Here is a 13,367-nt window from a genome sequence, read left to right as displayed (position 1 = left end):
TATATGACTAAAACAGGCCAAAATCATGTGATGATACTGCCACACAATAGGGACTAGCGGGTACTTTGGCTGTCAGAAGTTCATTCAAATTCGTAAGGATTTCACTATGCATACATTTATTTTTCTGATCCTAGGCATAATGTTTCTGTTGAGGAATATGCAAAATCCATTTTGTTAAAGATGTAATTTCCGGTGTGTTATCTATATTACTGAAGGATTTGGCAGTGTCTTGAAGTGTTCCTTGAAAACTGTGGCAGTTAAGAAGGAAATTGTACAGCAAGAATAACGGATGGATGTTGCTGTTTCAAGATTAATCAGCCCATGTGAAACATTGTTTACTGGAAGTATAAGCACCGATTTTCCTGGCACTAAAATGGCAGATGTCAGCCCAGTACACAACATATACCAGTGCAAATACTCTCTTCAAGCATCTCCTACTTCAGAAAAGCCTTTCTTGGATGTATGAAATTAGCATACAAGTTCAGGAATGCCCTAAGTAGTATTACTGACATAATGTGGATCCAAAAGAATGCAAATGAGTCCTTTTTTAAATACCACACATCAAAGGAATTGAATGTTAATGACTTAAGGCACACCTATTTTATATACTATATATAAAATATAACTGTACTATAGCTATTTTTTACTATATAGCTTTCAAGATCTTTAGTGGTTACTCTCTTCTCAGGTGAATTAACCCATTATGCCTGGAAAGTATTAGATCAGATCAAATTGCATTAAACACTTAAGCAAACACATAATTTAGTAAACTTACCGGGAAAATAAAGAATGATTAAAGAACTTCCAAACTTTCTAACTCAAATCAGCTACTCAGACAGAGCCAAACCAGATTCTTTCACACACACGCACGCACGCGCACACCATTTCTGCATTCAGCTCCTCAAAAATCTCCATTTGATCAAGTCCGGTAATTTTTTAGAGTCTCTTTTTTTCAGTCCAAGCAGTAGTGTGTTAGCTAATATACTTGAAATATATCTGTACATAATTTGCTCAAAATAACATAAACCAACTAATTGGAAATGCTTTTGAATGATAATCAGTTACAGTAAACTGACTTTTTCCCACTTAAAGATATATTAAAGGTCAAACTATATAGCTACAATGTTCAAATACTGATAAACCATCTCTACAGAAAGGCTCACTGCAATATTAATACTAAGATGATCTAGTTTCTGGTACTTAGAAAAAAGGTAATGATGTTTGTAAGCATGTGCATATTGCAGTCTCTGCAACTGATGTGAAGCTCTCCAGTCTCCTAAATGCACAAGCATTTAAATGGACAAACCTTTCTATGTATTTTTGAGTAATACTACCATGAGAGTGGGTATCTGATGTGTACTGTATACATCCATACTGCCAAGTTGATTCACTCTTAGTTTCATACTGGATCTCCAGATTCCATCTTAGCCAAGCTGAGAACAGGACAGCTGAAGGCTGAAGGCTGCAGTAGGAAGTGAGTATGATTGTTCCCTCAGTGGGATAAACTACAGGTGGAACAATGTGTGTCAAAGCTCTTACTCTACAGACAGTATGAGCCTATGCCAAACCACTTCATCTGAGAATTAAAGCTTACTTTCTAGTACAGATGACTAATAAGTGTAACATCAAGTTTAAAGTCTCTACATGAAAATTTCCAATAAATACTCAAAATTATTTTATTGCATTGAAGAAATGACATTCTTCAGAAGAGTTTGTGGTTTTGTGTAGAAACAGGACTAGTTCGTTGGAATCGCTCATGGAATACAAATAAATAAGCATTACCACTAATTTTGTGCTTAGAAGATTGTTACTGCACTCTTTAACAAAGCTGCACCTTCAAGTGTTTGCTGCAGGACAATTCTTTCAGAATCACACTGTTTTAACAGATTGCTTAATTTATACAAGATTAACAAATTATTAAGAGGCATTTTAAATGACAAGCAGTTTATTGTAATACAGCTCAGCAAGTCAGTAGGGAAATTTTAAATCGGTACAACATATTGCTCAGAGGTATTTCTATCACTATGTTTGCAAACCAGCTGCAATGGAGGAGGAATGCTGGTATATAACTTCTATCAGCACACGAATTAGTAAGAAAAGTGCCAGCGTAGCCATAAAAAGGTCACTGCAGCATACAAGCATAAAACAGACTACTCTGAGTACTGTTTATAACTATTGATAGCACACGCCATTCATGTCCATAATAGGCTTACAACTACAGCTCCTTTTGTATTTCCTTACACCTTTTAAGAAATTGCCTCTGTTAACATTGCATCCATAAAATAGTCTTAAAGAAACAGCAGCAAGGTATGCCACCTTCCCTCCACTTGATTTTCCAAAGTTATCAAATTTGAAACGGTACTAACTGAAAAAATCCAAAAATAACGCTTTCCTAAGTCTCTGTAGACAAAATAAAAAAAGATACTATATAATTACAGAAAATTAATATTATTAATGTAATTGCATAGTGTGTGAAGACAGAAATTTAAAAATTAGAAATCATGAGGAACAGACAGAAAATGAGAATTAGATGGGACAGAACTGTTAGTTTTACAACTTAGAAAAGCAGGCATTATTTTCCAAGTTGCATTAGGTCAGTGGGTCCAAGTTTATTACAGCATTTATTGTGGCCCCAGTCCAGACTGACTTCAATGGGAATCTTTCCATTGACTTCAATACGCTTTGGAGCAGCAACTATGCTGTCATGTCTTATATCATTTTTGTCAACTGGGAATAATAGAGTAGATCAGACTAGTCTGCCTGAAGTTCCAGAAGTCTTTAATTACCTGTTTCTTTACAGCACCATTCTCATATTTATCTTCTTAATAGCAATTAACTCTGCTGAAAATGTAGTATGGAATGAATTTAGTTAATAACTCGTCAGTCAGAATGAAGAAGATAACCTAGGTTGTTAAAAATACATACACCTAAAGTGGACCTAAAAGTTATAATTGACAGGAAAACCTGCATTCAGTCTAAAAAATGTGGCTGAGCTTACAGCAAGTACCGTGTAATTAAAGAATGGTTATTGAAAGCATTGTGCTGTCAAAGCTGTCATCTCCCCCTTCCTCAAGTGGGAATAAGACTAACATCTGTTATAGTAGCTCCAGCAATCAGAAAGTCATCAGCAAGACTCTGCCCTAATCCAACAATTCAGAAATTAGAAGAAGAAATAAAGAAACAATCACTAAAAACCTAATTCAACTAACCAAACCTACTTGTAAAGAAATAATGATGTATGGCATATGCCTACCAAAGTTTTACTGCATCAGCCATTTATGTAGAAGGTACTAACAATTTCACTTTATACATAAATGTACTTACAAGTCAAAGTTAGATTTTTCAACAAAGAAATAAGGTATTCTTTTGAGACCCACAAGACATCATTTGCAGAGCAAATACTAGCCCTTACTTCCCTTATGACTGTAATGCTGACACCCTTGAAAAGCAGGCCATCAGTATTCAGAGTTCAGCTGCTACTATCGAGGTATCTCAGACTAGTGGAAAAGCATGAATATTAGATTTGAAGCTAAGAATTTTGATACTCACACCAACCAGTTTGCTGAGTCTCCTAATCACTTTCTCTTCAAGACTGACAGGAAATAATTTCTTCTAAATATATTACTTATAAAGAGAGTGCTATTTTATAGCAGTGCCCACTTTAAGGCAATATAGAACTTGAATAAGTATTTAGTACTCTGTGAAATATTTTCACAAGTAAAATCCACGCAACACATGATCTTTTGAGCACTGGAAATGCAACAGGATTTTTATGCTTTAATCTACTGAGAGACTAAAAATAGAAATACAAAAATAATCAGACTAGGTGTATTAAAAAGTAAACTAAGTAACACTTGCAGAAAGAAAGATTTTTCACGAGGCCTATTGCATAGATATGCTATAGAGTTTTTAGGTTTGATTCCGACAAGTATTTCATAACTCAGTACATAAATGCAGATATAAAATATAAATGTTGAGTAAACGTCATCTTATTAACTAAAAATGGTACAAACCAACATTAATATCAACATAAAAGTGCATCAAGCAAAGCGTATCATTGTGATCACTGAAAAACACATTTGTGCATACATGTGGTGTATTTCACTTCCACTTATCTCAGCCAGTGGTCATCATCTGTTTCAGTCAACACTAACAAACTGTGCTGCTCCTTCTATTTGTGAAATAGGACGATAGGACTGACAAAATATTCATACATGATGCTGCATTCTCAAATATGGTTGTACTAAGAAACAACTCTGCCAATACAGTCGCTAAATATGACCACTAAAAGCACAAAATTTGAGCTATTTTATTGAAGTTGAATAGTAGCTTTCCTCCTAAACAGACTGGCATAGCTCTTACACTCCACTGCAAAGGTTTTGACTGTGAATTTTAAATTTCCTTCCATGAATAGCTTGAAACAATTAACACGTTTTCCATTATTCACAGTCCCATCCTATTCCACAGGTAACTGGCTACTTTCCCACTCACTCCTATGTTCTACCTAACTTAACCAAGTTAAATGCACAGGAATCATGTTAAAATTACTTTCTGGTTCTGTTGTAGACTTGAAGGGGGACTTGAACACCTTAAATTTGCACATCTCATCTAACTATATTAGATAATCTTCTAAAAGATGTTCCTCTTTACACACCATTCATTCATTTCACATTTTTCACTCCAATATAGCGGTGGTGGTCATAGAATCATAGAATCATAGAATCATCTAGGTTGGAAAAGACCTTTAAGATCATCCAGTCCAACCATTAACCTACACTACCAAGCCCACTCTAGACTAATCAAGGGTAGACCAGACTAAACCATATCCCGAAGTGCCACATCTACCCGTTTTTTAAACGCCTCCAGGGATGGTGACTCCACCACCTCTCTGGGCAGCCTGTTCCAATGCCTGACCACCCTTTCCGTAAAGAAATTTTTCCTAATTTCCAGTCTAAACCTCCCCTGGCGCAGCTTAAGCCCATTTCCTCTTGTCCTATCGCTAGCTACTTGGGAGAAGAGACCAACACCCACCTCACTACAACCTCCTTTCAGGTAGTTGTAGAGAGCGATAAGGTCTCCCCTCAGCCTCCTCTTCTCCAGGCTAAACAACCCCAGTTCCCTCAGCCGCTCCTCATAAGACTTGTTCTCCAGACCCTTCACCAGCTTCGTTGCCCGCCTCTGAACACGCTCCAGCACCTCAATGTCTTTCTTGTAGTGAGGGGCCCAAAACTGGACACAGTATTCCAGGTGCGGCCTCACCAGTGCCGAGTACAGGGGCACAATCACCTCCCTGCTCCTGCTGGCCACAGCATTCCTGATACAAGCCAGGATGCTGTTGGCCTTCTTGGCCACCTGGGCACACTGCTGGCTCATGTTCAGCCGGCTATCTACTAACACCCCCAGGTCCTTTTCGGCCAGGCAGCTTTCCAGCCACTCCTCCCCAAGCCTGTAGCGTTGCATGGGGTTGTTGTGCCCGAAGTGCAGGACCCGGCACTTGGCCTTGTTGAACCTCATACAGTTGGCCACAGCCCATCGATCCAGTCTGTCCAGGTCCCTCTGCAGGGCCATCCTACCCTCGAGCAGATCGACACTCCCACCCAATTTGGTGTCGTCTGCAAACTTACTGAGGGTGCACTCGATCCCCTCATCCAGATCATTGATAAAGATATTGAACAAGACTGGCCCTAAAACAGAGCCCTGGGGAACACCGCTCGTGACCGGCCGCCAACTGGACTTAACACCATTTATCACTACTCTCTGGGCTCGGCCACCCAACCAGTTCTTTACCCAGCGAAGAGTATGCCTGTCTAAGCCGTGAGCTGCCAGCTTCCCGAGGAGGATATTATGCGAGACGGTGTCAAAAGCTTTGCTAAAGTCGAGGTAGATGACATCCACAGCCTTTCCATCATCTACCAGGCGGGTCACCAGGTCATAGAAGGAGATCAGGTTGGTCAAGCAGGACCTGCCTTTTGTGAACCCATGCTGGCTGGGCCTGATCCCCTGGTTGACCTGTACTTGCCTGTGGAGTTCGCTCAAGATGAACCTCTCCATAATCTTCCCCGGCACCGAGGTCAGGCTGACAGGCCTGTAGTTCCCCGGGTCCTCCTTCCGGCCCTTCTTGTAGATGGGCGTCACATTGGCAAGCCTCCAGTCATCAGGGACCTCCCCTGTTAACCAGGACTGTTGATAGATGATGGAAAGTGGCTTGGCAAGCTCCTCCGCCAGCTCCCTCAGTACTCTTGGGTGGATCCCATCCGGCCCCATAGACTTGTGAGCGTCCAGGTGGCATAGCAGGTCATTAACTGCTTCCTCCTGGACTATGAGGGCTCCATTCTGGTCCCTATCCCTATCCTCTTGCTCAAGGGCCTGAGTACCCTGGGGATGACCGGTCTGGCTGTTGAACACAGAGGCAAAGAAGGCGTTAAGTACTTCAGCCTTTTCCTTGTCCTCGGTGACAATGTTCCCCCCCACATCCAGCAAAGAATGGAGATCCTCCTTGGCTCTCCTTTTATTGCTGATGTACTTATAAAAGCATTTTTTATTGTCTTTTACAGCACTGGCCAGATTGAGTTCTAGCTGGGCTTTTGCCTTTCTAATTTCCTCCCTGCAGGACCTAACAAGATCCCTGTACTCCTCCTGAGCTGCCCGCCCCTTCTGCCAAAGGCGGTAGACTCTCCTTTTTTCCCTGAGTCCCCGCAAAAGCTCGCTATTCAGCCAGGCCGGTCGATTTCCCCTCCGGTTGGTCTTACGACACACGGGGACAGCCCGCTCCTGCGCCCTTAAGACTTCCTTCTTGAAGAGGGCCCAGCCTTCCTGGACCCCTTTGCCCTTCAGGACCGCCTCCCAAGGGACTTTCCCAACCAGGGTCCTGAAGAGGGCAAAGTCTGCCCTCCGGAAGTCCATGGTAATAGTTTTGGTGCCCCTCCGCTTAGCATCACCCAAAATTGAGAACTTTATCATGTCGTGGTCGCTAAGCCCGAGACGGCCTCCGACCTCGACATTTCCCACAAGCCCTTCTCTGTTGGTAAACAGCAGGTCAAGCGGGGCACCTCCCCTGGTAGGCTCGCTTACCAGCTGCATTAGAAAGTTATCCCCGACATGCTCTAGGAACTTCCAAGACTGCTGCCTCTCTGCTGTGTGGTATTTCCAGCAGATGTCTGGCAAGTTGAAGTCCCCCATGAGAACAAGGGCTAGCGATTGCGACACTTCTGCCAGCCGCTTATAGAATGCGGTGTTACTATTTCTCTCCTCAGTGATTCTCATGAGCATTTACACATGGCTGGAGGCATACAAGGGTGCACAGTGAAAGAAAATTTTGTTGCAGCAGGTTAATACAGGCAAATTACAATTTTTTAGAATTTCCTCCATTCTCAAAATATTTGCTCGTTTATATATGTCAGTTTATGCAATGACAGTGATATAGTATCTGTAAAGCTGCACTGGAGAAGAAGGATCATTAGAATCAGCTACATTTACATTTTAATAAGTAAATATCATTATTTTCTATATTATTATGATTGGCTGCCAGGCATTTCTTCTGAGAACAAGATCTCTAAGGAACACCATCAGTATACAGATAACACAGTTGCTAGTAGTTCTGTGGTTTGTGTCTGGTTTTTTATAGTTCCCTATGCAAAGAAAGGCAAGAGAGGCAACACTGAACACAAAACTATTTAACAAGCCATCTTCCCTCTAGGTGTTGCACTCTAAGGATTCCACTAAAGCCAATTTGTTCGCAGGGAAGAGATCTGGAAAACTGTGTAACAAGGGAGAGGAGGGAGTATTACGTGGCACACACAAGAAATAAACACCAAAAAAAAATTTTCTTCTGCATACTACCATATAACTAAGCCAGGAATTTTCTTTCCTTGGTTCCTGTTTCTGTTAATCTCAGCATGCTATAGATGCAGTAGAATTACATTAACTTTAGGTTTGCTTTCCAAATATACAGGCAACCTGGCTATACCAGTCTCTACGTTGTATTTTAAAGATTTCTGCTTTATGAAGAAAAATACAGCAACTTCTGCTGGAGATTTCTATATCCTTAGTGTATCTTGAACACATTTCAAAAAGAATTCTGCTACCATAGCCTAGCATAAAACACATTTTTCAGAGAATGTATTGATTTAGATCTGGCATTCCTGATGCAGTTATAAGAGATGAACAGACAAACCGGGAGTATAGGTGTAACAGTGGGACTCAGGTCAGAAGCCGAAAGCTACGTTATGCTGCTATTGCTGGCAAAAATGAGGCCACATCTGAGGTCTTGTGATGTGACCTAAATATTAAGGGCAAACTCTACCATTTTAAGTGTTTGCAGCTGTATTTCTGAAAAATATGATTACTGGAGAGTAAACATGAGCAGTTGCAAATGTTCAGACATATTACTTGTGGCAGGACAGCATATGCTAGGCCTAGAAGAGTGCTACAAATGTCCTGCCAGCTTCACCCACAAGCACTCACTTCAGAGCTCGCATCTGCATGATTGAAAACACAAGAAGGCGGCTAACACAGCTTGCACTGAAATCAAGTTCTGACAAAACTCTACCTATGTTAAAAGGACAGCCAGGCTGAAATTAAGCTCAAATAAATCTTGATTTATTCTATCCTTTAGACAGTTGGCCCCTCAAAAAAACGTATTTATCAAAAGAGATAGATGACTAACCATTAAATTACTCAAGTGACAGTATAGCCTATTTTTGTCATCAGTAAAATGAGTTTGATTACTAAATTATTCTGTCCATACTGTCAAATATTATTCTTACACAGAGGGGGTAGGATTGGGATGGCCTGGCTAACTTAAGTTCCAAATAGTACTATTGAGGGAAAACAACTACATCACTTGGAATTATTTACTTAGCTTTACAACCTACTTTTTCCTATTCATAAATTTGAGGATTAATAAGAGTAATAAGATAGCAGAAAGTATGCTGTCCAGAAAATAACCACACCTCTCAGAGGCTGAGGGCAATGGGAGTTCTGTTCAACTGTGCTCTCCATCCTAGACAGTTGCCTCTTAGATGTTGTCTCAAGATGCATTCATTTTGTTACCATACTCTTTTTATTTGCTAAAGCAAGAGGGATCATAAGATGGCTATTTTTAAAAAGACCAACTTAAGAAATTAGGCCGTGTCTAACACTCATGTGGCTGAATGGAAGAAATAATGACTGCTTGCACGTATGTTTGTGTGGGCGGGGTATCCATGCAACCTGCTGAGCTGTCCCAGGGCCACAGTTGCATCTGGCTGGTTAACGATATGGAGTCATACAGTTACACCAGTATCATCCAAGGCCTGTCTTGAGCTTAGGCAGCCTATTTGGCTATCACAGGGAGGGCACAGCAGAGTTCAGTCCCCTCCTCCCACACCAGTGCCCTAACTACTACAGTACCCCACCAGAGAAGATCACACTGAATTGCACGGGGGAGGAGCAGAGAGGAGGTGCTTACGCGTTATACATCAAGTACACATTGGAGGAACAACAGAAACAACAAAAGCAGTAAGTTGCACAAGACGTGCCTCACAGCCCCCACAATCCAGTTCACTTTCAATCAGATGAAGGCCAACTACCCTCTACTTGAATAGGGGAGCCCACATAACCCACGGCCAAGGATAGCCTTCATTTTGCACAGCCCAAGCACACACTTTTACCACAAAGTTGCTGCACAGCCCTTTGCTCCACCCCCAGGCTCTAAATAGATGGGAGCACCATGTTTGCACATCCAGTCTGGTGCTACACCAACAATAGAGGCAGACGAGCAGGTATGACTAGGTGTCTTATATTTCCTACTGGTTACCTTGAGGCAATTTCCTGGTCAGCAGGTAGACCTTCTGCTCTTCAGAATAACCCCCACTGATTATAAATGAAGCACATAGTGCAATCTAGCTTGCCCTGTTAGGACTGTGTAAATCTTCTGTAGTTGTTTATATATCGGAAGTCTTCCTTTATATTATTTTATGGTGATTTTAGAAGACGACTTAGTGATTTTAATATCTTAAATCTGCCACTTCATTTCTCTTTAAAGCAAAAGTATGGGATTTAAGTGATGAGTTTACATTGGTGTTTAAAATGTTATACTGTGAAGCATTTATATTAATTTTAAACCAAAATACATTTCTTTAGTAGATATAGGTCAGACTTAACCAAAGCTATCAGATCAGAAAGAGGGCTGTTAAAGTATTAGGTACTTAGTTTTCCCTAGGTCAGAAATGCTTTCTCCTTCCTATTTTTTAGATTAATTTAAAAAAAAAATCACAATGACTAACTTAACATTTTTTCTAAAAATGAAGAGAGACAAAATAAGGCTAGGGACAATAACAGAAGTCTTGTTATTATCTCAACACATTTGTTATAGTGTACTAACTAACGATATACCAAAACCAAAACCTCTTCACTTGTACTTTATGGTTTTTAATTAACATTCACTTTCAGTCTTTCTTACATCTGAAGATACCACAGATTGCAAAAGGTTAATCCATCTCACAGTTATTTGGAGCACAGAAAGAGGAAAAAATAAAGCCAAGTGAGGAATTATACATGTTCTTCACTTAAGCCAGCCAAGTGGGAAGAAAGTCTCTTGGGAATGATTGCCCAGTGTTTTGCAGTCTACTCACAGTGTTTTATGAGGTTTTGGTGAATATATAAAAAATTTAAATGAAAGAGCTTGAGAATTTTTCAGCTGGGAGTCTTATTTCCATCTCCTAGTTATCAAAACTCTACGAGTTTTCAGTACCATGTAACACATACTGCCTCTTGTTACATTCAATACCACAAAAATGTCTCAATATATAAAGCTGTATCTCCTTATCTTACAATTCAAAATGTAATTCAGAATGTAATTCATCTGGAAGGCAGTGTTCCACCAGCTGAGCTCCATTTACTGCTGTTGGCCTACAGAAGAATTACTGATGGTTTGAAGACAGCTGGCTCTGTCTCGGCACTCAAAGCTTTCAGCTATTTCTACAGATATCTTGGCTCCTCTGCTTCAAGCAAAGCCTGGTGGCCTTAAAGAGCCAAACAGGGAAACAAGGAGGACAAAGCCTAGCTATCACATATAAAGGGGAGGAAAAATGACCTGACCTGAGGAGTTGCCCAAACACCAGTAGAGGAACAATGTCTTTGGAAACAAGCAAAACAAAAATGCAGTAGCATGTACCCCAGCTAAGGAAGAAGAACAGAGATACAGGTAACATGGACAGTGTAACAAGATACAAGGAAGTAAAAGACCAACAAAACTGGACAAAGGAGAGGGCGAGGTAGTGAAAAAACAAACTTTAAAAGTGCAATTACCAAGTATATGAAAGAACATATATCATGTTGCAGAAATGAGAGTTAAAAACACCCAGAATCTCTCCTCGTGTAAGTAACTATCAATATCTAACCATACCATACCATCAATAGGAAAGAAGTCAGCAATGAGACGATTTCATAACATATATACAAATTGGTATATAACAGCAATATAGTTAAGAAACTTTTCTTTTAAGGCATGTTTGACTTTAAAGGCTTGTTTATTTCTTTTACTCAATCCAAATTTAAAGATGAACACCAGAAAATAAAAAAGCACTCTTACAAAAACAGACATTATCAACCAATTCAAATCAACATGGATGAAACATGAAATATAACATCCGTCAACTAAAAAAAAACCCCAAACAAACAAATCAGTACGTAAGGATATGTCAGGAGCTTAATCACTTACGGGCTCTCCCCGATGTCCTTCTAGGCCTGGAGATCCAGGCTGTCCAACTTCTCCCTTTAAAATAAAACAGACTGTTAAATATAATATTATTTTAAAAAAAGACCTTCCTTTGCATAATAAAAATAATTATTTCAAAGAGCAAATTATTATTTTTAATATAACTAAAATGTAAAACCAATACAGATGATCAAGGCTTCATCAAACAAACACCTCTTCAAAACAGTTTCAAACACAGTAAGAAGCATTGTCAATCCAGTATTCCTTCATGCTGCGTCCAACAGACAGCTGTCAAACAGTTTGCCAAAAGAGATGAAAGACAATTGTCTTTTGAATCAGAACAGCAATTACTGGTTGAAGAAGTGCATAGAACAGTACTAAATTGCTATTGTCTAATTGTTAGTACAACTAATAGTCTGAAAACTATTTCAAAGCACTCCAGAATACAGCAGTACCAGATATGATCAAATCTTTATGTCCTTACTCAAAATATGTATGATACCAAAAATATTCTGCAAATTTGAAGAATAATTCCAGAAATAAAAGCACATAAACCAAATGCAAAGATAAATTAATATATATAAAAAATAATCTGATAATAATTAACTTAAAATTACAAAAACTGGACTTGAAGTAACAATGGGTAGCATCTGGCTTTCAAGCCATGCTTTTTTTCCACATTCTTTCCCAGAATAAATATTGTAAGAAAACAGAAAAGTTCCAGCAGAAATTTCCTTCAAAGACAGCCTGTTTGTTACTGCTCTGAATTTGATTACAGACCCAGAATGAAGCAACATTGTATAGCAAGCAGATGTTGAAGTCAAGCTGACAAAATGTTTGAATGAATATGACTTCTGTTAACTATTATATTATAAAATGAGTAAAAACTAATGAGTATATCATATTTTTGTACTACAATAATTAAATTAAGCAGTCAAGAAAATGCCTTTCAGTTTAAATGTACACAGGTTCACACAACTAATATACTGAATTAGCTGTATATTGTTTACAAGTGTAAAACCAGATCAAAATACTCTCCAAATTCATGCTTTATCAACATAATAGTTCATTCTAAAGAGCCACCAGTAACAGTTAAAATTTTATGTTAAACAACTGCGACTATTACCTGTCCATGTTATCAAATACTAGAGAGGAAAAAATCTAATATCTAATTATTTTTTTCTACTTTCTATAGTACCGGAGAAGGAATTTCTCCACCAACTTACCAGAGATATCTCTGTGTGTGTGTGTATATATATATATGTGTTGTGTATATATATAGAAAATAAGGCAGGATTCATTTGAAATAAATTCATGTAGGTAACTAACCTCCTAACACAGCCAACAGAAGTCTAGTCAAGACAACTGATGGAGCCTTGATTCAGCTGACCAGCCACCAGGAGCTCAATTTCATTGCCTGCACATAGACATTTGGTCATATCTGAGACACCCGAGGGTGTCTCATCTGGGTTCCTACTCCCACTCCAGAAAGGCACTGGCTTTCCACAGGACATATGTCATATTTGCCAGCTCCCTTAGGATGCTTTGGACATTAATGCATCTCAAATGCACCAGACGCTTTTACGTAGGCAACTAAACTGGTACCTACAAGTCTGCCTTCTTTGAGCTGAACTGCTCTCCAGACTCCACTGGCATTACTGGTTAGATC

At 39.4% G+C, this 13,367-nt stretch overlaps 1 protein-coding gene across 2 annotated transcripts in view; it reads right to left on the bottom strand.

The window, feature by feature from the left end:
* COL21A1 (collagen type XXI alpha 1 chain) overlaps positions 1-13,367 on the bottom strand; it is a 90,120-nt gene that overhangs the window by 38,449 nt on the left and 38,304 nt on the right. For both annotated transcript variants that reach the window (XM_075707886.1, XM_075707887.1), the window contains one exon: positions 11,702-11,755. In XM_075707886.1, the coding sequence (XP_075564001.1) occupies positions 11,702-11,755 (54 nt within the window). The remainder of the gene's footprint in view (positions 1-11,701; positions 11,756-13,367) is intronic.

Source organism: Pelecanus crispus, chromosome 3, assembly GCF_030463565.1.
Source record: "Pelecanus crispus isolate bPelCri1 chromosome 3, bPelCri1.pri, whole genome shotgun sequence".
In the NCBI taxonomy this organism is placed as follows: domain Eukaryota; kingdom Metazoa; phylum Chordata; class Aves; order Pelecaniformes; family Pelecanidae; genus Pelecanus; species Pelecanus crispus.
This window is presented reverse-complemented; position numbering and strand designations above follow the sequence as displayed.